The 24,331-nt window shown below is 39.2% G+C and overlaps 1 protein-coding gene across 1 annotated transcript in view; it reads right to left on the minus strand.

The window, feature by feature from the left end:
- THOC2 (THO complex subunit 2) overlaps positions 1 to 2,943 on the minus strand; it is a 48,957-nt gene extending 46,014 nt beyond the window's left edge. Inside the window, exon 1 of the mRNA XM_074147156.1 lies at positions 2,752 to 2,943. Coding sequence (XP_074003257.1) covers positions 2,752 to 2,942 — 191 coding nt within the window. The 5' untranslated portion in view covers position 2,943. The remainder of the gene's footprint in view (positions 1 to 2,751) is intronic.
- Positions 2,944 to 24,331: the final 21,388 nt, after the last annotated feature.

Here is a 24,331-nt window from a genome sequence, read left to right on the forward strand (position 1 = left end):
GGAAGTGAATGGTCACTGCTACCTAAGCTCTATGATGCTGCCTTACTAATTAACATTACGACACTCTAAGACATACAAAATCCTTACCTTCTGGTTTTTGGGTATTACTGTTATATCATGACAAACTGATCACATCAACAAAAATAAGGTTCATTATTTTTCACAGCAAAAGGTCAGTTTAAAACTGATTTCCTTATTGAATTTCTTTAAAACATCCCTATATTTTGTTTTCTTTATAAAACAATCACACTTTTTCTTTTTTTAATTTTTTCCCCCTCCCCCCCACCCCAATAACAGTATCTCCCACAGACTGCAGCAATATTACAAGTCCTGTATGTTTCCAAGCACAGGCAGACCATTACCATACCACCCAGGATTACATAAGAAAACATACAGCAATCATCTTCGGCATCCCTTATTAATCACAGTAGAAGTTGAAATGCCAAATAAACCCAAAACATTTACTTCTGTCAGTACAGTTTCTTATTCCCCCAAAACATAAAGTTGTGGTGTTACTTGAGTAACTAATAACTGCCAAAATACTGTCTTGGGCTAATCCAGTCAGATCACGTAAGCCATTTCATGTTCCAGCAAATAAATATTTTTTTCCATAAGACCTAATCTTTTCTTTCTGGTAAATGTTTTTCCTGTAATCCTCACTTTTCAATAAAGTTGGTATTTGTCTCACTCTGAATAAGCCCACCACTCTGTTTAAAAACAAAACAAAGTGCTCCATACAAGAGTGAAAGTTCTGACTTCATGCATGGGCTTTATAAGACCAGGCTTCCGTAGAGTAAAAACAAAAAAAAAAACCTACCCAAAAACATTGTTTTAAAAACGTATGGCTTCTTTTGCAACCTACTCTTTAAATCATGCCCAGAACTGCATTTAAGCAGTATTCCAAATGAAGTGTAAATGCCACAAACCCAGGAATTTAGCCTATCATTTTGTTTTGTTCATCCAACAGCAGATTAGAAATTTCCTTCCATCATGGTTAAGACATAATGTTTTAGGGGGAGGGGTCAATCATAAAAGGTTTTATCATGGTCAAAAGTTAAGCTAACTTGTCTTGTACACAGCTAAAAGGTCCAAGAATTCAATGCAAACAATACAGTTGCCATTACATGATCTATTATGAAATTTCTGTCCTCATGTAAACTCCATACAATCTCACTGATCATAATAGGGTAAATTACAAAAACCATGGTCATCTATGGCTACTTCAAGCAAAAAATTACTTAATAACCATCACAGAAAAGCTAGCAAGTGCAACTACATGTATATAATGTTATGTACAAAAAGGCAATCTGTTTTATTATAGTCATTTGTGCATTTCTGAAAGGTATCAATATACCTTGTGTTCTTTTTTATGCATATAGACGTTTCTAAACATTGAAGTTCAATAAAAAGGTCTCTGTGCTTCTCGCAAAAATATTGCCATGCTGGATGCAAATTAAGCTATTTCTATAAAAATCTTAAGCAAGAGATTAAAAAAGCAATGCAAACCTCAGCAATGTCTGGGGGCTCCTGAACATTTATTATTGTTGGCAACACAGGTACAGAAGAGATTTTCATTGGCTTTGTATCATTCACATCAAAATACGTTAAACTTACATGCTAATGTGGTAATGGTTCTAGCACAATCCAAAACCAAAAATGACATGACTATAAAGGGGGGGCCACTTCACTACAAAAAGGAGGGTCTGGGGAGAATGGCGTTTTGTGCAAGGAGCCTCTATACCTTCTATTCTCTACCCCACTACCTTTTTCTTCGTGCACAGGGAAGATCACTACCATAGCTGCACAACCTTTTTAAACAGATGAACAAAAAACAGTAACAAAAAGAGTGAATATCAAGAAGCATTTCTCAAAGTCATCCCCCAGACACCCATACTTGAAACTGCAGGATTTCTTTTAATTACAACAAAAACCAGAAGTGCGTGGAAGAATTAAAATAAGGGCATTTTAAAACATACAGTTAGTACACAGGACACCCTTCTCCAAAATGACACAGTAACATGAAATGCACAAACTGATGAATAAGCCCCTGAACTGATGTGCTCCTGAAACACTGTGGGCAGCACAGTCTGTGAACCTGCCAAGTTAAGATTGCTTAAAACACATACACAGAAGGCCCTGAAAGGGAAAGCTCCCAGCACACCTGGATTGATTTGGAAAGTTGGAACCAGACCCCTCAGTATACCTTACAGGACGAAGAGGAATGACTAGCTGATCCTACCTTACCTGAATCAAGGAATACAGCGCTAGTCACCTCGGAATAAGTAAAAAGGTAGGAACGGGTACTGAGATCTCTGCCACAAAGGTCAACACAGCAAGAAGGCTCCGAGCTCCGTATTACCCCGGGGGGCTGGCTAAAGAGGAGCCCAACACCCGATAAACCCGACCCTGAGGCAGGAAGGGGGCGCTCGGGGTACGGGCAACGGGCGCCAGGAGAGCTAGGCCCAACTACCGGGGCCGAGTTTCGGTGGAGGTCGTCAGCAACCCACAAGGGAGGCCGAGCCGGACAGGAAGGCGGCGTGGGCCCTTAGCCCGACCAGGGCTTCGTCCTTAAGCCCCAGCAGCAAGGACGCAGACCCGAGCGACGTCCTTCCCGCCCGCTCCCACCTCTTCGCCACCCCCCCACCCCCGCTAGCCTTCCTCGACCCTTGAGGCCCAGGCTCCCCCCTCCCTCCCGCAGGCCGGCGGCCTACAGCACCCCATCGCCTTCCCGCGCCAAGACCCCGCACTCACAACTCGTTCTTGCCCCCTTTCTCCCAGTTCTTTATCCACTCGGCAGGGAGCAGCGCCGCCATCTTCCCCGTGTGGCGCCGAGAGCCCGGATGGTGGAGCAACGGCCCCGGGTCAGAGGGGACGCAACGGCCCGCGAGGCACGACGGGACGCGGACGCGCCGTACCCTGGGAGACGGCGCGCGCCGATCCATCGCGCCTGCGCGGTAGCGCTGGCCCTCGCTGTAGCCCCGCCCTCCCGCTGGACCCGGCCCTCGCCACTTCCGGGGCTGGCTGGCGGGGGAGGCCTGTGGGTCACCCCGGGGAGGGGGGGTGATGTCAGCACAGCCCGCGGATTAAAACTCCTGTGGAGTAGGGCAACCTGCTCGTAATTTATAACGGGAGACTGAACCTAGAGCCGGGTGTGATCTTGTCATGCAGGTCACTTCACCGAATTTGTGAAAATGCTGCAAGCAAGGAGTTTCACAAACGCAGAAACACAGTTCAGGCAGCACACTGGGGTAGCTTGAGTGTGTCAGATGTGTTTAATGCGTGTGTGACACAAAACATCCTTCATTAATCCTATTTCATCCATTACAAGGACATTGACAGTTACGGACAGTTGAAAACCGTTCTGTCACTTTCAAAATCTTGAGCTCACAATTCGGATCCCATCATGGGCATTTGCAAAGAGCAACAGTTTTTTGGGGAAAAAAAAAAGCAGATTCTGTAATGGGAACAAAGCTCTGTGCTCTCCCAAAACCTCGTGGCGCTTTGCCAAAACCCCGTCAGAACTGCCGGCTGCGGGGAGCACCCCGGCCACGGAGACCCCAGGCGAGGGTGGGAGCTGGCCGGGAGGCGAGGGGATGGCAGGCGCCTCTCCTCTGTCGAGCCACCGCCCCGCTAATGAAGCAAGGCTGAAGAGACATAAACTTCTCAGATGTTGCCTTCCTATGCAAGCAACTTCTTCCCCTAATGCACCGGAATTTAAAGAAAGGCCTTTTCAAGAGAAATAAATGAGATGGTATGATTTTCAGAATGTCCTCCACCTGAAGCTCATGTGGCCCTCAAGTAGTCCTTCGGGGTATTTTATTCCTTACTCAAGTTTTGCATATTTGGAAAGCATTAAGCAAAACCGTGTGAGGCAGGGGTGCACACACACACGTGTTCAGTTGTTCTAAATACCTGGAAGTGCAAAAAATACAACACTGGTGGTTCAAAATCCAGATACTCCTGTCCACGATGACAAACTGCCTCAGCATCCCTGGTGAGCCATGTTGCAAGATGGAGAGGTTTTAGCTTTCAAAATAAAAAGCAGATTTTTTTCATCTTTTATGACAGCGTTTTTACCAATAAGTTATCAAATTAGTTTTTCAATTGCAATTTAGGTAATATTTGGAAAATTAAAACATTTTTCATTACCCTCTGACAAGTTAGTATTATTTTAATAATTTATGTTATTTATTAAATTATTAATTTAGTGCATTTAGTAAATTTGGTAAATTCTCTTAATAAAAGTTGTTAAAGAAAGGGTTTAGGTAAAAATTGTAATGAAAAATCTGAACTGTAATTACATGTTAACCTTTCTTGGACATTTTTAACGTGGTCACACTAATGTAACATTCTGTGAGGTAATTTTTTATGAAATAAGATACTGTATTGAACCCTAAACCTGTAAGTACACATTTCTTTAATTGATTATATCACTTTATTTATTCTATTACAGCCTCCAATAGAAATTCAGTGTATCAGTGATACATTGTACTATGTTTGAAACTTGATCTTTTTGCAGATGGTACATCCTCTTGATTACTGATATAAACACTTATGACAAACAACTCTAAGGATGTCTTCTGATTGTCATCCCTAACACACGTGCCCAACTTATTACATGTTACTCATCTCCCTAAGTCTCTCCAAGCTGTTCTTAATTTCCTTCGGTTGCTAATCAGGATATATGAGTTAAAAAATACTTCATTTGGTCAGGCAGCACGTTTTCAGTCTTTCCAGAAATTCCTCTTGCCTGTCAAGAAGTCATTATTTCATTTGCCTTCTCAGTCTTGTACATGCTTCCTCCTCTAATGAAGTGTAAATCGTTTCACAAATATGATGAAACTGAAGAAAATTGAGAATTTGAAATTAAAAAAGAAAAAAAAAGATGAGGCCTAAGTGCACTTGTGCTTGTTTCAGTGCTAGCGCTGCTGTGGTTTCTCTGCCGCACGCTGTATGCCCCACATTTGACAGAAGCATCCAGCTTGCAAGCACTTTGTGTAAAACTCTTATTCTGCTTTGAAAATAGCCCTGATCAGATAGTCTGTAGAATCTCAGCAGATCCATGTAACTGCTGACTGAGTGAGACAATAGTGTTGTTTTAATTACTATTCACAGCCAGTCCTTGTGCAAGCTGTATACTACAGAGAATGCTGCTGTTCTTCATCTGTATGTGCAGCACCTACTCCAAAGGGACCTGTTACAGCCCCTAAGCTCTGCGGTGGCACAAGTAATAAAGAAGCAGACACATTCTCTGCCTCAAGTACTTAGCTTTTAAATTACATACAAACTACATTTCAGGCATATATTATGCAGTGTGATAAAAAATAAGCTCAGTTTAAAAGTGCCTAATATATTTATGATGGGTCATTTTTAAAAGTTTTGTGAAATCAGTATATTTAAAACAGACGCGAATGATAAGAGGCACAGAATGGCAAGCCTAAGGAATAGCATGGGAAGGTATTACAAGAGAGTGCAATAGGTGTATTTAAAAGATAAGCCTTAGAGACGCATAAACAGAAAACAAGAAGCTAGCAAGTGGAATTAGGAACAAAGACTTATGTAGGCACAGAGCTGTGCAAGGTCTGAATGTGAGCATATGAAATTTTGCCTTCATGATGAGGATGTAAAGACACTTGTGGAGAAACACAGGAGAATAAAGCCATCAAGTCATAGCAGGCCCAAAAGGATAGATCCCAAGTTTGTTAAAGAGAACTAAACCACTTCTTTTGTGAAGTATATTGGGTACAGACTGGAGCAGACTGAAGATAAAGAGAACAATTACATGCAATGTAGAAATATATGTGACAGAAACAATTTGAAAATCTAATTGAGCATAGCCTAATAATAATAGTTATCAAATGTATGAGAAGCATGTACTTCTGCTTGCTGTTTCTTGCTAGAAGATAATAACTTCATTATAAAGGTCACTGCTTATGAGGTCTAAGTGTAGGAAAAGTAATTTCAGGTCAATGTAGCAACTTTTCATTATAACACATGGATGCTTGTACCTTCACATGGTAACGCAAACAACATGACGGCATAAACCCCAACTTCTCTTTTATTTGGATTTTGTAATTCATTAATGGAACAGCCTAACAATTGTTGTCAAACAACCTAACAACCTTTCAGTATTGTAAACTGAAATATGGGCTTACTTAATTGAATTTGGTTTTCAAGTGGATAAGTTACTCAGTTGTAGAAAAGAGACAAATGTTCAGTGTTGCACCTTCTTGCAAAATACTGACTGCTTCTGCAAATAAATGCTTAGATCTCTCAACCATCATCGAGAGCAGTTTCACTAAAAATACTGCCTTCCTTCTGTCTTTGCCAGAGCCACAGACTTCTTTTTAAAGACCTTGTATGTTTTTAAATGTTGACTTCATACCATGTCAATACAGTGCAATGCCAATTTTTACTGTTTCAAAGTCCGTGGATTTTTGTAGCAAATGCCTGTGGTCTGGGTCTGTCACAGCAGTAGAGTGCCGTGTAGCCCTAATAAAGAAGTGGTATCCTGTAATGTTCACATTTTAGTTATCAATCACAGGAATTAATGATACAAGAACAGAATTTCAAAGGTGTTTAAGATGCAGTTGGGACCATAATAAGATTTTTCATAAGTAGATCGGCTGCCTGGCTCCATGACTTTCAGTGGGTCTCTCAGAACTACCCAGTTTCTGTACATTTCTCTCACAGGCACCAGCTGCAACTTCGAGCCTACAAATATATTTGGATGTCTGAATCATAGAATATACGCACTTAAAATATCATTAAAGTATGATACAGCTTTTAAAGGATGAGAGTTTTAAGTGGTTTCATGGTTTCTAAAGCTTCACAAAGTGAATGTCACCAAAAGGAATTTTAGAAAACCTGTAAGTGTTGTACATCTACCATTCAGCAGTGACTCAGTAAAAGAGTATTTTGTTATTGTAGGTGTTGGATTATTAATTAAATAGCTTATTAAATACTTAAATAATTATTGAATAACTAGGCCTGGGATTGAAGTACAGTCAATTATTGTCAAACAATTTTACCAAGTCAGCATTACTACATTTTCTATATTGTCTGTACATTTCATTTATACTAACTAAATGGTACAGTGAAATTGTGGTGAATAGTAAAACTTTTACAGTAAATGAAATGCATTAGCTGTGGGCGCTGATATGCTGCAATTCTTTTGTGTGGTAGGTACTTTGTAAGTTATTTACAATCCATTTAGAGCCTATTCTTGGGAACATTTATGCTGGTGAGTAATTTTACCTGCTGAGACTTGCACAGACTAGACATGAGTAAAGTTTTCTCTTATATAAAGGTTTGAAAACTCATATCCTAATATATTACATTTTTTTCATATGTAAATATATTGGTTTGTAGCTCAGAATTATTTACAATTTTCAACACATTGCAAGTCTCTGTTCCAAATTATTCTTTTCAGGTTTTAAATAAAAATAATTAAGAATACTAAATAAGCATAGGTAGTGAAAGAGTTTTCTTATAAGTCCACGTGAAGTGAAGTCTTTCCTCAGAATTTATCATCAAATGAAAGACTATATAATTCCAATTTCATATTTAGAACTGCAGCATAACAAAAAAGGAATGAAAAACATATATAAAAAAATAACTATGGATGAAATACTTGAGTTTTAGAGATATATTTATTCTAGACTCAATTTGCTTGCTACTTTTCCATTAACTTTAGTGGCACAGTTTAAGATAAAAATGAAGGGGAAAAAACCCAGATATAGATCTTTATAAAGGATCTAAATGTAGTTATTTAGCACTTGGCTAAAATGTATTTTAGATATATTTCAGAAATTCTCTTGCAGATATTTTAGCTATTACACATTTCCTATTAGCTATTATGTATAAATATATATATATTTATATCAGCCATTTACATTTTTTGTGGCTTTTACAGTCACAGAATCACAGAGTACTTCTAGGTTGGAAGGGACTTCTGGTGGCCACTTGCTCCAAAGCCCTGCTTGAAGCAGGGCCTAAAAAGTTCAGCCAGGTTGCTCAGCACCTTATCTCACAGTTGGGAATACTTTCAAGGAGGTGATTTCACTGTCCCAGTGTTTGAGCACTGAAGTGTTTTTTCCTTGAGTCAAACCAGAATTTTCCTTGCTGCAACCTGTGTCTACTCTGAGAAGAGTCTGATTCCACAATATTTCTATAGCACTATAGAAAACATTTTGTGATAGGATTTATATAACATATGCTCTACTTAATAAAGATGCATAATATATAACCTCTAAAACATAGACACTCATACATTTTAATAAGTTATTATAGGCTAGGCAAAATATTTTGAAAATAAGCACGTACCAATTCCTCTTCAGATTCATATATCATTGACAGAGTACTATTCACTCCTAGTCTATAAAATCATATTTAATTTTGTCTTATCCTTGCTTATGTGGTGGACATCTTTCTTAGTACTACCTGGTGTTAGGTGAATTGTGAGGAGTTGCTAGGTTAAAAAGTAAGATGTATATTTTAGTTTTATAAAACAGCATTTATAAATTATTTTCCATCTTTTCATGAGGCTTTTGTGTGCTAAAAGTGTCATGGGCATCCTAAGATTCCCATAAATGAGTCAGAGACCCTCGCTAAAAGCTAGAATGGCTTTTTGTTTGCTTCTGTTATTTCTAGAGGTTGACATTTACCTTTTTTAATATTGGGATAAAATAAAAATTTTAAAAGAAGAAAAAATGAGAATGACTGCAAAGGCACGGTATGTCACACTGCAGTCTTGAGTCACCTACTGTGCTTCCTGCCTGAATAAAGAAGCAATTTGGATGTTTTGTCCCAACTACATTAAGGAAAACGCCTGCGTTGGGCACTATGGTAACAGCTGGATAGCAGTAGGAGGTTATTTAACTTAACAGCAAATACAAGGGTTATAACGGTGCAGTATATTATCCAGCAAGTACATAGCTAGAAAAAAAATAGTGTTAATTTAATCTTATAAAAATGTATTTATTCTTGGTTTTCTAAATAAATAGTACAGATACCAATTAGGAGAATTAGAAATGTACAAAACCAGAAGAAATAAAATGTCCAACAGCTCATTTCCTCTGTATTAATGCACTCCATGGATTCATGTGACAAGGCACAACTTTGTTATGTGCTCTGAGCAGTAAACAACTGAGAGGTTTACTTTTCTTGCTTAGACATTTAAGAATGACTGGAATAAAATGTCCTTTATTACTTGGCTTTTATATCATGTCCATGTAAGAATTAATTGCTCTAAATGCCTGATTATTATTTTTTTAATCAGTCATTGTTTGGCAATTGTTCCTGTTCTTTTTCTGGGGACATTTCCTAATTTGTCACACAGAAGAAAAAGCGTACAAAGAAGGCATGCTTCCACATTTTCCAGATGATTTCCATTTGGTAAACGCTGTTTAGGCAAGTAAGAATCCTAAAGATCTATCTAGTACCAGCTGTTTCTATTCAGCTGGGCAAGTGAAAGAAGAAACATTCTCAGATAGTGATCATCAAACAGATCTTGCAACTTTTGGGATTTTTTTCATAGCTAAACTCAGTTTCACTTCATCATCCTGAGCTATAAAATGTACCAGATTTAATTAAGATCAGTGGATGTGGAGGAACACAGTGTTTGGGAAAAGTTTGCTTCTTTTCAGCTTGCAGAAAGCAGGGTTGTTTCAGTAAGAGTTCTTTGTTGTTTGCCTTTCTTACCCACTTTACAGCACAGGCAAGAGCCAACCATAGATTTAGGTTCCAAACCCTGTTGGCCTGGAAGTCTTCTGGTCGAGGTTTTCTTTGATTGGCATGAACAAGGAAATACAAAAAGACACCCAAACCCCCCTGGTTCAGCAATGGCACTGAACAACAGAGAAATCTACAAATACAGGAAAAAAAGGAAATTGTTTCTTGAATCTCAGACTCACCAAATGGCAAAATGTTAGTGCAGAAGTTACTGCAAGTTAGTGCAAGTCAGTTACTGCTGGGATTCGTCTGAAGGATGGAGATGAGCTGTTCTAAGGGGCTTTGCTTTTGCTGTGCTGGAACCATTGTATGGATGATTCGTGGTTGCCTGGTCTGAAGAATGAAGGCACAATGAAAAACTAATAAATGAATCAAGAAACATTTTGACTTCCAGTCCATACACCTTCCTAGCAAGTGCCGTTATCAAGTTCAATTATTGGAATCTCAAGGTAATTGTATGTAAAGTGTGAAAATATGGAAAAAACTAGGAATTTTGTATATTTTGACTGGCAATGCAATTTAGAGTCTTGCAGCATTACCTGAGTCCACTAATGCGGAAAGGCAGAATACAACTGGAAAAGCAAGTATTCCTGAACTCACAGCTCATCACTCACTTGTTTGTCTGACAGCTGGATGTTCTTCAGGATGGGCCTCTATCATTACACCTCTTGAATTGCGTGCATCCCACAGGAAATGGTATTTGACTTACTGCACTCTGCTGACAAAATCCCTTTGCTAACTTCAGTCTGCTAGCCTGCAGTCATGCACACGAAGGGCCCGGTGTGGCAGCTCCACAGCAGTGTCTGTTCAGCAGCAAGAGATCCAGGCAGCCCATGCTGGTGTCCAAGAAGCTCTGCAGCGTGTGCTTCCAGTTTGTGCTCCTGCCCTTCTCCTCTGGGATGTGTCCAGAGAAGCTCCAGATGACTGGAGTGTCTGCGGAGGGTTGGCTGGGTGCTGGTGGTGCAGGAAGCGTAGGGAGCCAAAGTTTGCAAACAACAGTCACCGCTTATCAGTGGGTGGGCAGTGGCTGCCACTTGCCAGAGCTGAACCACGCGGCTGTTATTGAAGTTTGCAGGCACTTATCCCATGGCGTATGTGAGGAAAACAGTTTGAACACCATAGGTACCTTGTGCTGTTTTATTGTGAGAGGTAAGGGTATTAGTGCCTTGAGAGAATATGAAGGTTTGAAGGTAAAAACTAAATTTGATAAGTCAAACTCTTATCAACATGGTCCACACCCTCATTTGGGTTGCTTACCCCAGATACCAGGTATGTTAAAATGGAAGTGTGTCTGTGGCTAATGATAATCATGTAAGAGAAAACCTGAACCCCCACCTAAACTTGAGGTTTGCAGACTGTTAGAAGTCAAAGAAGCTATTTCTGAAACATTCAGTCCTGATTCCTTATTCTTGATCCCAACCTGGAAGCAGCCTGGTGGCACTTTGTGTGTTGTTCTCTCTTCTCCTGCTGCTTCTTCTTCTGGTACTTTGATTCTGAGCTAGCCCAAAGTCGGAATATACTTGATTAAACACACCCGCCTTTGATATGTGAAGAATATATTTTTATATCTTCATTTAAGCAGCAATATAAAGCATTTAAGAACTACAGAAATGTTTGCCCAGCTAAGCTTCAGATGGTCATCTTGAGTTTCCCCCACATAATAATTCCGAGACATCATCGATGGGATGTGGGAAAAATGAATGACCAAAGTGATCAGATAAAAGGGACGTGTTTGTTAATCATAGCATCCCTCTTCACCCCTCTCTGCCTCTTTTCTCCCATCAGGATAACATGTGGAAGCATGCAGGGAACAGGCAAGTGTTGCCTTGAACTTGGCATTTTTCTACTTATTATGTCACTGACTTATAATATAAAGCACCTGTGTGCCGCCACTAATACTCCAGCACAAAGGAATATGAATAGAAAACCATGTATGTGGCCATATGCCACATGCTTGCTAAGTCCAAAGTTCCACATCTAGACAATTATTTATTTCATTAATCAGTTCAAACAGAGCAAAAATAAATCACTAGCTGCATGTTTACCATTTTCATCTTCATCTGGCATTTATCTCTGCTCACCTGCTCAGTGAATTGTGAAAGAAAGTAAATGCTCTGTGTTTGTCCCTGATTTGACACCACATGCAAGTGAACTTAGAAGTAGTTTCAGCCAGCAGTATACCCAGACATCAAAAGAAGACTGTTTATTTACATGCTTAAATATTAACTTTTTCACAGGGCATATTTTCTCGGGTTCAGTGCTTCCACCATTATTTGATGCTTTTAATTTTAATGAGAAGGTATTTTATTGCATTGTCTGATCAGCAATAGATTTGGGAGTTATAGGAAAATCTGTCCTGCCTAAGATTTCATTGCTGAAATTAAAAAGGCTCATCATGTTTTTTCAACTTTTCCTATTTCTATACTATGATGATACCTCTAATTATCTCTAACTTCCCTTTGGACTTTTCCACTACCTTCACTAAAATGTAATGAGAATGATGTTTATCACATGCTTGCAATGAAAGGAAATGAAGAATGTGCCGTAATAGTAAGTGCTGTGGATAAGGGGAGTAGGTGTCGTACTCTTTTGGGAGAGAGAATCAGATTTGATTTTCTGTGGACCAGCAAACAAATGCAAGGCTTTTCTATTCCCATCAAATAACTGCATCTCTTCTTCCAATGATAGCAAGAACATTGGATGTAATTCAATGGAAAAACACAGCTTTCAGACGTCTGTTACTTATCAGTTACTCGATTTTCTATTGTCATATTTATGAGATAATGTTCCTAGTTAAGGCACTGTTTTGTCATTTTTCTGCATTTGATTTTCCTTCTCTGCTGCACCTCTGAAATTCCAGCTGTGGATTGAATAGCTTCTTTAACTCCGTTCATTGACCTGATAGTAATGGACCCATTAATGAGTCAATGAGATTAGTAGGAAATAAGAAATTACATTTATTTCTTAGGGAATATATCAACAAACACAATTTCCCTTCTGAACCTCTGTGACTCATGACCCATTATTGACTAAACAGTTTGTGTCAAAGAACTGTTTGCTCAGTCCAGTTTATATTTCTCTGACTCAAACAGCTTGGAACTGGTTGAAATTTTTAACATGGCTGTCTATAAGAAGTTTCAAAGAGATTATACTTTTGCTATGATCTGATTTTTCAGTTTTATATGATTTGTTATATTTTTTAATCATAGACTCATAGAATAATTCAAGTTGGAAAGCATCTCAGGAGGCAATCTAATCCAACCCCCTGCCATGAGGTCAGATCAAGTCTCCTGGGTCTTTATTCAATCTGGCCATGAAGCCCTCCAGGGATGGGGACTGCTTGACTGTTCTCATGGTTGAAAAGCTTTTTGCTTATACCCACTCTGAACCTCTTGTTTCCATTTATGCACCTTGTCCCTTGCCCTTCCATCACACACCACTGTGAAGAGCATGCCTCTATCTTCTTGGTAGCCCCCTTAAAAGTACAGGAAGGTTGCTGTTAGGTCCCCCAAAGTCATATCTTCTCCAGGCTGAACCAGTCCTCCCTCTTCCCTTGGCCACCCTTAACCATCCTGGTGGTCCAAGGGTGCTGACCTCACCCCAGGTGATCAGGGTTGTTCTTGTACTGAGGTTCCTAAAACTGGGTGCAGTATTCTACAAGTGGTTTAATGAGTGCTGAGTGAAGGGTAATGAGTCCCCTCAATCCACAGGTCCTGTGCTCCTGTTCATGCTGCCCACCATGCTACTGGTCACCGTTCTGCCAGGGCACACGGCTGGTTCATGCCTACCAACATCCCAGGTCCTCTTCTGCAGAGCTTCTCACAGGCAGAGGGTCCCCAGCAGTTATCATTGCAGGAGGTTATTCCTTGCCAGATGCGGGAATTTGCATTTGTCCTTGTTGAATTTCATGAAGTTTTCTATAATTTAATTAAAATTTTCCACATTAATGCAAAATATGTATTTAAAGATTTGGAACAGTAATTTAAAAAGAAATTTTTGTTTAATCGTCATGGAAATTTTAGTAGAAGTTGCATTAAACTAATCTTGAAAATGTTACCAACTCCTTCCCCAGAAGGATGTTAAAAGATCATCTCTGCATGAAACAATTTGAAGCATGTGGAAATTGTCCAATTTGAAAATTGTCCAAGCTACGGAAAAAAAAAAAAAAAGACAACCCCCAAAAAACGCCAAAGCAGAAGGATACTGAAATCTCTTTCACTTAGCAGAAGATCCCCCCAAATCCACCTATGGGATTTCCCTTAGTCAGACATAGGCGGTGGTTGGAAGCTCCCCTTTACGCCCCCTAGTACTGCCCCTTTGTTAAGCAAATGTGCATTTTCAGATGAGCTGCAGCCAAAACCACCATTCCCAGACACTTCAGATTCATGAGTTGACTCGTGTTTACTTTTTTAAAATGACATTTTAATGAAAAGTAGCAGTTTCAATCAACCCTATGTAATAATATATACAGTAAGTTACTACCCAGAGTAGAAGAAACAAATACAATTCCAGCGTGCAGTACTGGGCTTGGGAGAGCAGTGTGTAAACTATCGTCGTGTATGCTAAGTAGCACCTACTTTTCAAGCTCACTGGCTTGTTTTTTTACTTATTCATAGCACAAATTACATGAGCTGAGAAATTATAATATGGTCCATCATGCAGGAACAGCACTACAGAAACCATGATGTGCACATGCATATGTACACTTCTACACAGCAAGATGATTTTCCATATCCATTGATTATAATTTAATGAAGCATATAAATCAGATTGAGAGAGGCATTTCTTTATCTCACCAAAGGTTCTTTTCATCTCTGTAAAATTTCAGTTCTTTTTATTTTCTTCAGTTTATCTGAGAATAAAATAGAAGACAAAGATACTCAAAGTATGGAATTGCTCTGTGGTCAGTTAATGTCCATAAAGTAGTGGCTACAAGTCCTTCCACAAAAAAGCTGACAAGAAGGCTCAGTGAAGCTACATCTACATGAAGTCAATAAATTTAATTTTTTGTTTGTTTTAATACAGAATACTCAACAAATTTTAGAAATAATTTTGTTCATTCCATTTCAAATGGAAGAGGGAATACAGCATATATGAACATTTGTCTACATCCAGTTTGTCTTGACAAAGATATTGCTTGAAATTTTCTTCAAAGTTTAATGGCTCTCTGTAGCTCAAATACCACCATTGTACAATGCAGTGTACAATGCAACCTATCTGCAATCAAAAGTACTTTGACGTAATATAATTAGTTTTAATAATGTTGGGTCATCAAAGATATGGTTTCGGCTTTACAGTACAACTGTACTCTTTGGCTTACAGTTCCACTGAGTGATTCAGAACTCTATTCAAACTGAACTTTAAGTTGGTTAAACCCAACAGAAAACAAAGAACTAGCTTGCTTAAAAAATAGACGTTTTCTGAGCATTACTGTCCTTATTGCTGATGTTTTTCTTTTCTGTTATGTTTTCTTCTACTTCTCTAGGTATTGGTACTAGAGCTTTTTGGGTTTGTATTACCAAAGTTTTCGATTTAGACATCAAACCCTGTAAGTCGATCACTGTAAAAACACCTTGTGATCTTTAAAAACAATCCATTGCATTTGGAAAAGTATCAAAACATCAACAGAGCAATGGCCTTTGTGAAAATCATTGCTCATGAATGTATTAATAATGCGATATGACAAGGAATGTATTAATAATGCGATATGACATTCATATTCACATTGCAGTGTTAAGGTACAAGCCTCTTACTGTGTCATATTATGCCAAAGATCCTTAAATAAATTATCTTGCTTTGGACTGATGTGAAATGAGTTTAGATTGATGTGATTTTCACTGTTGCAATAGAGCTATTTCTCAGATAGTAAAACATGTACAGTTATCATCTTGGCATTTTAAACAACCAAATTCTGTCTCGCTTGCATGAATATTGCCTGCAATACTCAAGCCTTTTACGTTTGACTTGCATCCTAAGTTATTGTGTATTGTTGTTGACTACTGAATATTCATTATGATTTTTTTCTAATTGACCAAAGGGAGTTTGTTACTATATCATTACTTATAGTAATGGAAGCTACTATAGTTATAATAACTAGAAGTTTTGAATCAAATTGTGGTCTTAGTAGTTGCTGGACAACGTAAAGTGAGAAACAATCCTTATCCCAACGGGCTTTCAGTATGAGTCCTGGAATCTGCAAACATTCTGGCACATTGTATGATTAGACTACTTCCTTCTCCTGAAAATGTCCCAAACTATCTGCCACAAGTCTTCAGAGATGTAAGATTTGGAAAAAGTAAGTTGCTACTGATCATATACACAATGGGAAAACCAACAAAGTTTGAGAACGTTTCTCCAAGTAGCTGACTTTTCTTGAGGCTAGAAGGAAGCTGGTCGCCTACGTGAAGACAAGTATCTCGGATACATTGAAATTTGTTGGATCAATCATGAGGGCACCTGAGTTTCAAAAAGAGAGAAAATGGTTAATGGAATATTTTAACGTTGCACAACAATGATCTTAGTCTTGAAAATGATTAGGTGCTTTTGGTTACAACAACCAAAGAACATGGCCTGAGGTTTCTGCCTGATTTGGCAAATTCTAGTCCAAACACATGAAATTTATAATAGCTAGTGAGAACACAGTTGGAAGGGAAAAAAAAGGGCAGTCCCTGGCAAACTTATTAATATGTAGCACTACCTGCTTTGCTTTAATATCCCTATGATTTATGAGCAAAGATTAAGCCACAGTTATAATACGGCCGGAGCTGTGCAGAGAGGCACTGCCGGTAGGCATCTCACGTCTTCTGTGAGTACTTAGGAGATCAGCGTCTGGTAGATCGCTTCTCAATTCCCCTTATGCAGCCAGTTAAGAGAAGTCTATAAATTTCAGAATAAATAACTGCACTGTCATGCAGTCTTGCAGCCAAGCTGGTTCCTAAGAACCACACCTTATTTAGGTCAGACTTGTGACTTTATTAGTATTGATCTTGTCAGTTGGCTGGTGACAGGGCCCCGCGGGCTGCAGACACACTGGGGAGCTCCCCTCTCCACTGCACTGCCCTGTGTTTAGTAGATTTAAGTCATAAGAAGCCGTAATTGCGGGGACAACAGGTTAGAGCAAGGAGAGCTCGGGGATTAGTGTGCTCCAGACCAGAAACCGCCTGGAGAAGACGGTGTGAGATGAAGGGGGCTGTTGAAGATACTGAGGGAGGATCAGCATCTTCAACACCGGCCCGGGAAGGGCGGCGCTGTGCTGCGGCGGGGTGGGAGCTGAGGCGCTGAGGGGACGGAGAAGGAGAAGGAGCTGAGGCGCTGAGGGGACGGAGAAGGAGAAGGAGCTGAGGCGCTGAGGGGACGGAGAAGGAGCTGAGGCGCGGGGCTGAGGCGGCGGCGGGCACGACCGCTCTGCGCTTCCCGCCGCTGCCACTGCATGGCGCCCTCCGCTGGCGCGCGCCGCCTGCCGCGCCCCCCCCAGCCCGCCAGGGGGCGCTGCTCCCTCCCGTCTCGCCTCCGAGAGGCTGCCGGGAGCCGCCATTTTCTCGCCTTGCTCTGGCGGCGGAGCGGTCCCCGCAGGTAGTGCCGGCAAGGAGAAGGACGTGGTGCGGTAAGTTGTCATGCGGCCGCGGCCGCGGCCATCGGTACCCCGGTGCAGAGGGCGGGACGCGCTCCCTGACTGCCTGCTTTGGTGGCTCTCGCTGCCCCGGGCAGCTCGGCGAGGCTCCCCGCGCCGGGCAGGGGGCTCGGTATCTCCGCGCTACCCGGGGCCCTTCCGCCCCTCAGGCAGTCGGTGCCGGGGCTGGCGGGGACGCCGCTGTCCCGGCCTCTCCCGAGGGCCGACGGCGGTGGGGGTGGCGTTGCCATGGGAACGGGGAGCGCCCCCTTGGCCGTGAGCTGCCCCGGTGCGGCCGGGCCGGGCCCGCCCCCCGGGTCAGCCGGAGCCCCGTCCCGGAGCCGCAGCCCCTCGGGGCGGGTGAGCCATCCCTGCCGGCTTGAAGGTCCGCAAGAGACTTTCCTTGAATAGAAAGTTTCAGGTTGTGTTCTCTTTACGGCAGTAAAAGAAGCATTTGCTATGCTAATGCGCAGTTTTGTGGTCATCTTGGGTTCTTTTTGACATACTTGAATATTGTCTTGTCCCCCCTTGCCCACTCTTCCTTTTATCTTGGTTTGTTTGTTTTTTTTTTTAGTAGAGTTATCACTTTATAGAATGCCCTTTCTGCTGCTTCTTAATAAAAATGCAGTTTTCTTCAGGTTTTCTACGGTAAGAATTCGGTAGTTATTAAGAATTCTGCAGGAAGTTTACTCGAATCATATTTTTTTCAGCTGTAATTCAAACTTCAAGCAGTTCTCTTTTGCACAATGTTATGTATGTATGCTGATACATTTCTCTTTAACAATTAGTGTATTTCTGTTTCTATACTAGGGTCTCTCTGATGCTCCTGTCTTCCTGATAGAAGCCCTATAAATGGGTATAATAACTATTTTTAGTCTTGGTAATTTCTGTCCCTTTTAATTGTTTATTAATTTGCATCTGCTAAAAAAGTATAAATTTGATCTTGAAACTATTTTTGCAGAACTGCTTTAATTATCCCTTCATTGCTACAATCTTACATTGCAATTTATAGCTAAGTGGGAAGATTTTGTTTCTTAAATGAACAATTAGAAACTATGAGATCTTCCATCTTTGGAAGGAAAAGCAACCAACTTGGGGAAAAATATCTTTTTGTCAAATACTTTTTTTTAATCTAATACCTTAACAAAGAGCAGTAGGATATACATTAACTTAATTTATGCTGTGTTTATCATGAAATAAGTCACCATGTAACAGAGAAGACAACAGTGAAATATCCTAAGAAAGCAAGTTTTCATGTGATGGATTTGTTGATTAAGCTTTTATTTGGATATTTTTCATTTTCATAAGTGCTTAATTTTGCTATCTACTTGACTGCTTTGCAGTTTTCCTTGAGGCCCTTTAAAGTACACCCAACTGCTTCTTTCTGTAGAAAGCTACACCTATAGCATTGGCCAAGAAGGGCAAAGGAACGAGTTAATGATTGTGCCGTAACTCCTCTGACCTCGCCCTTTGTAACCAGCAGCAAAAGTGAAAGAATTCTGATGAGGGTTGTTGATTGGTTGTGGGGCTTTTTTGACTACTCCCACTGATAGGAATCAGATTTGCATGTGTTATCACAGCAGTAAGCAAATGTGTGTTCATATCTTGGTTTTTGAAGTATAAAGATGGACTTCATTTCAGGCCTCAGTGTACCTTGATATTGCTTCTGAGTCTGTTGGTATCCTGCCAGGGTGGGTGAGACAGCTGCAGGGAGCTGAAGAGTTTCAGAAAATGCAATTTTTAATCAGATGCAGAATTTCCTAGGACAGAGAAGGCTGGATCATTGGATCTTATTCCATCTACTGTTACAGTCTTTCTCCTTTTTGCTGCCCTCTAGCTTTTAATTCCAGGGCTTTGTTTTGCCCTCTTTGGATCTTCAGGAGTCTCAGCAATGTTATGTCCCTTTCTAGTTTCAGTAGAACGTCTGAATTTAAGACTTTCCCCAATCTCAGACGCTTTCAACTTTAGAATATATTTTATTTGGATTTGTTGGCCAAAGGATAGAATTTTAATTAATTTATTTTTTTAATCATAGTTTTTGGAGTTGTGCCTTTGTAAACTGTGCTGAAGGTTATGTGAAAAGGAATTTTTTTAACCTTTGTTTTTTCTACCAACAGGAATGTAAACATTGGAATTTGTTCTAAAGATTGGTGGAAAATAGAGATGAAACCAGTATCTGCTTTGATTAATCTATTACTAAACTTGATCTGGTTGAATACTAATTTCTTAAGGAAAAACTATTGTAAGTACCCTGCATTTTTTTTTTCAGGAGTTATCAGCATACAGTCTTTTGCTGCTTTTCATTTTTCATAGCATGTGGTCTGTCTTGTGGAGTTGTAATCCAAAATATTCTGAGCACGTTGTTCAGGCTATATACAGGCTCCAGAAATAGCAAGATTTTTGAACAGGAAAAGGTGAAGGTTGAAAATATATTAAGACTGAAGAAGGCATGCCGCAAAACTTAAATTGGATTGTTCTTCAGGACCTGCAATGCTAGAATACAAGTTGGTGATAATTCATAATAGCTCTAACTATGCCACAGAATATTTGCTCTTGCCTTTTCTATCCTTGATTAGTTATCAAGCTGACACCATAAGTAAGACTTTTAGCCTCCTATATGGTGCTGTACTTTTCAGTGGGTGAGGAAGGGACAGAAATTCATTTCATGAGAGGAGATTCTACACATCTAATTTTGGGAGCATTTCCTTTTTTAGAAATGGAAGTGGTAATACTGCAAGTGTGTAACTGAAAATTGTTACAGGAGAACCTGTGTGCCTTCTGTGTTAATTTTGGACTTGATGTCTATCCAAAATCATCTTTACTAGAGAGCAGGTTCTATTTTAAACCTTGCTTATTAGGATCCTGTTGAAGTTGAGGAGCCAGCCACTGTGAACAATGTAATTCCTGTCACATAAAACATAAAATGAACCTGTACATACTTTGCAATTCATTGTCCTTCCCCTTCTACGTTTCAGTAAGTAGAAAGGCAATTAAGTAGAAAGGCAAGCAGAGTGTTCTCAACAGGTGCAACTTTCATATTTCACTTTTGGTATCATACTATAATTAGAACTAATCTCCACGTCATTACAATTTCCTGACAAACGTAAAACTAAAATATAGAGGATAATTCAAGAGAGATTTCCAAGTTTACAAGATGAGTTGTGTGTTTATATATATAACAGTAAAAATATATATACAAATTCACCTCGTTCTTTAATGGCAAAACATTCATGCTAGTGATACCAGAAAGTATCACTGGTATCAGACTTCTGCATCACGCTGCAGTTAAATGAATGTGAATAATGTACTCAGTGGCACTGGTGTGGTCAGGAGTATTAGCTGGGCAAAGTGAACATCCTTACCAGTGGGCAAGGCAGGAGGAGATGGGCTCTTTCTACTTGTCTGGTTTTACAATTTCTTTCTTTGGAAACCAGAAGATTCAGCGGTTTTGCTGTAGCATCAGTTGTGTTGCTGTAGCTAAAGTCTTCTATCGTTATGTCTCCTTGATGAAAGATACCCTCTTTTTCCATCTTCTTCCTCAACTGTAAGCTTGAACAATTTGTAAAAGGATATAGCACTAAAAGCTGGAGTACAGCTGACACTCAGGAAAGGAGATGCATCCCAGGATGCTGCGAGTTTTGCAGCATTTTTTCCTACTGCCTATTCTACTTAATATACCCCCATCGAGTGGATATTTTTTTGTTTTTTTAACCAAAAGCACAGTAACTCAACTTTTAGGGTTTACATTTCTATAGTGATATACTTTATAATTTCAGATTTAAACTTTCTTTTTTTTTTTTTTTAAATTTATTTAGCTCATCAACTTCATAGTTGACAAAAGTAGCTTGTCATTTCTACTTTTAGGAGGGTAGGAACTACATGGCTTGCATAGCCCCCAAAATGTATTGGTAGGCTTTCATGGATGGAAGTATGCTTCAAATTGTATTAAAAATAACTTCCAAGATGTTTTCTATTAGAGGGAAAAGTGCTGGATGCTGTCATCTGTAGGCAATTAATTTCAGTGGCAGCAGCTGTCAGAACTAAACCTTTGCTTTAGATAGGTGTTCCTGTGTCCAAATTAAAAATGGCAACATCTCTTTCACACTTTGCTCTTTACTAAACACTTAGCAATGTGTGGTAGAGCTAAAATGGCTTTCTCCAGACCTTTAGTCCTTCCTCTTCCTTGGTCATTTTGGATAACACTTATTTATACATTCATTAATGGCTGTATAAGATTATGTCTTATGTTTGACTTTTGCTCTGTAGGAGACTACAGCATACCAGCTTTTTCTATAGCAGCTGGTACTTGCTCTTTCCTTCTCATAAATACAGCTAAATTTCTTCTGAAGACATTTATCTTGCAAGTTCACAAAAACAATTTTATTTTTTTTCTCTGCCTTTGGCAGATGCAAATTTGTCCTACTCCTACCTATTGAGAGCACTGCCATGAATCCATTCTTGCTCTCTTCCGTACCCATATGACTTCATGAAGAAAAATACAATAGGAAAATCATTCTCAGAATGTTATGTTTCTATTGGCCTCTTTATTTCTGAGATGGAGAAAGTGTAAAAGTCTTTGTGACTGGAGTCAAGAATTAGGAGGATCTAACAGCCTACTGTAACCTTGAGCAGCTGACTTCCTATGATGATAAACCCTGATGGGAAGCTAAGTAGGACCTGTTTGAAAAACAGACAGATGAAGCTGAGCTGAAGGATTTATGTAAGCTTTGGCACTAAATCAAAAGGCATTGTGTAGATACATACTCTCTTTAAAAATAAAGAAATATCTTTAAGGAGAATTTTTTTTTTAAATGGCTATTGATACTTAGATATGTGTGCTAAAATTTGTAAACGCTGTTTAAATAAATCCTATGCTTCTTGTGGTTTTAATCTTTATAAGTATGCTTTCAGTTAGCAGCATGCACCTTCCTTGATCTAATTGCAGCTGAGCAGGCACAAAGTGAAATTCAGTGAAGTGACATATGCATAATCTGTGTGTCAGCTGGTACAGTATGTTCTGTTTGATATTGGTGCACTACTCTCACATTTCAAAATTCAGTCAACAATATACACTAACATTGCTCTCATAGTCAGCATGTCAAGCAATAGAAGCTCCATGTTTATGTACCCTTTGGTCAGGAACATGAAGCTGTGCAAGAAGGTTTCTGACTTGGAGGTTAATGCCATGCCTGTCGTGGAAGAATTAAAAATAACTCCTTAGAATGCCAATCTGTTTTAGGATTAAGGATGGAAATAATCATGTCTAATAAAATATACTTGAAAGAAAAAAGCAGGTTCTGTACTTTCCCTTTGAAGTGTTTCAGCTCTAGGTAGTGCAATGATGATATATTTCTGCATAAAATCATATCTTTTAATATTTTTAAACCCGAATTGAACATGTTTGGCTTGCAAAACTACAGTGTACACTTTTGCATTTTGAATAAGTTAACATTTTTGCTATGAATTTTTGTCTTTATTTTTTTCTTCTGAAACGTAATCAATAGACTATATATATCGGTAATTTAGCTTGAAAGTGGGAGGTGTCTTGTGACAAATACTTTCAGATATTTAAAAGCAGGATTAATCTTGCCTCAGCTTCTAGAAGTCTTTCAGGCTAAAATAGGCTTTGTTTCCTTACTGTGTATATAAGAAGATATTTAACGCTTCAATAATAGTTTAAAAATCTCATGAGTTTTATAAGTGAAGATGCACTTTAACATTTCTGGACCTTTTACTTTTAATTGATTAATTAAATCTATGCAGGAAGGCTTAATTAACTTCTATATGCATAAAGTATACTCTCTGAACTCGGGTTTGCTGCTGGTATGTATTGTAAACACATTGTGTACATGTCTTAGTTGGCTGCTTTTTATGAATTGATGTTTCTTAGCCATAAATCATTCAAAAATTTACCTTCAGTATTTTTCTTTTGCGGTTAGTGTTTGAGTGCTGTTATGGTGCAGGATATAGTTCTAAGTCGTTACTCCAGTTAGTTGGAGTAGGGCAACTGTTAAAATACCTGTGTAGAAATACCATTCGTAAGCTAGTTTTAATTTTACAGTTTGAACAGTTGCTTTTAACAGTTGTTTGAAATAGAAATAATTGAACTTGATGTTGCATTTAAAGTAGTACTAATGTATTTAAAGCAGTACTCACACAGGCAAAGAGTTTGCCTCAATGCTTAATGAATATGTTAATGTCTTTTTCTTATAGATAAAATCATACTGAAATGTAAACCAACTATGTTTAGAGGGGCTGTCGTAAGGAAAGGGCTTCATAACGTGGATGGCGTGTTGTTAAAGCTAGCAGATAGCTGCAAGGGGTTTGTCCTGCTTCTGTCCTTGCAGTATTTAGACATGGTTTTGAGAGACTTCTAGAATGACAGTTGAATCTTTCTGCTCCAAAAGATGAAGATTAAATAAAGCAGTTGATATCATTTGAAACAGTTACTTCATATTAAAGAATTGGTCTGTGGTGATTGGACCTTCTGTCAGTACTTCTCTCTTTTTGTATTTGCTTTTAATGCTGGTTTGACTGTGAGGATTGAGGTAGATTGCTTACCTCCAGAGAATACAAATGTGGCAGATACTTTGATTATCACCATGTTGAGGGCATAATTATTTTTTTTTTTTATTCACTGTGTTAACAGAAGGAGTATTGAAATACTCATAGCACTGTAGAAAAAACTGTTTGAAAGAATAAAGCCGCTAATCTCAATGTTCTGAGTGATGAATGCATTATGTATAGGTTTTTCTAGCTTTATCCTAGCACTTATTTCCAATTATATTTTCCCTCAATTGTTAGAACTTCCAGTACAGTACATAGAGATTTATTTTTTTTTTCTGCTTCAGATACCACTGTTATATTAGGCTGAAAGGCACTATTCTGTGATTTCCATTGCAGTTGAGGCTGGTAGAGATGCTGAATTTTATGTTGTTCTGTTAGTTTATTTTTGCCTAGCATTCACAGTTAATTAAAAGTAGTCAATAA

This window comes from Numenius arquata, chromosome 5, assembly GCF_964106895.1.
Source record: "Numenius arquata chromosome 5, bNumArq3.hap1.1, whole genome shotgun sequence".
NCBI lineage: Eukaryota > Metazoa > Chordata > Aves > Charadriiformes > Scolopacidae > Numenius > Numenius arquata.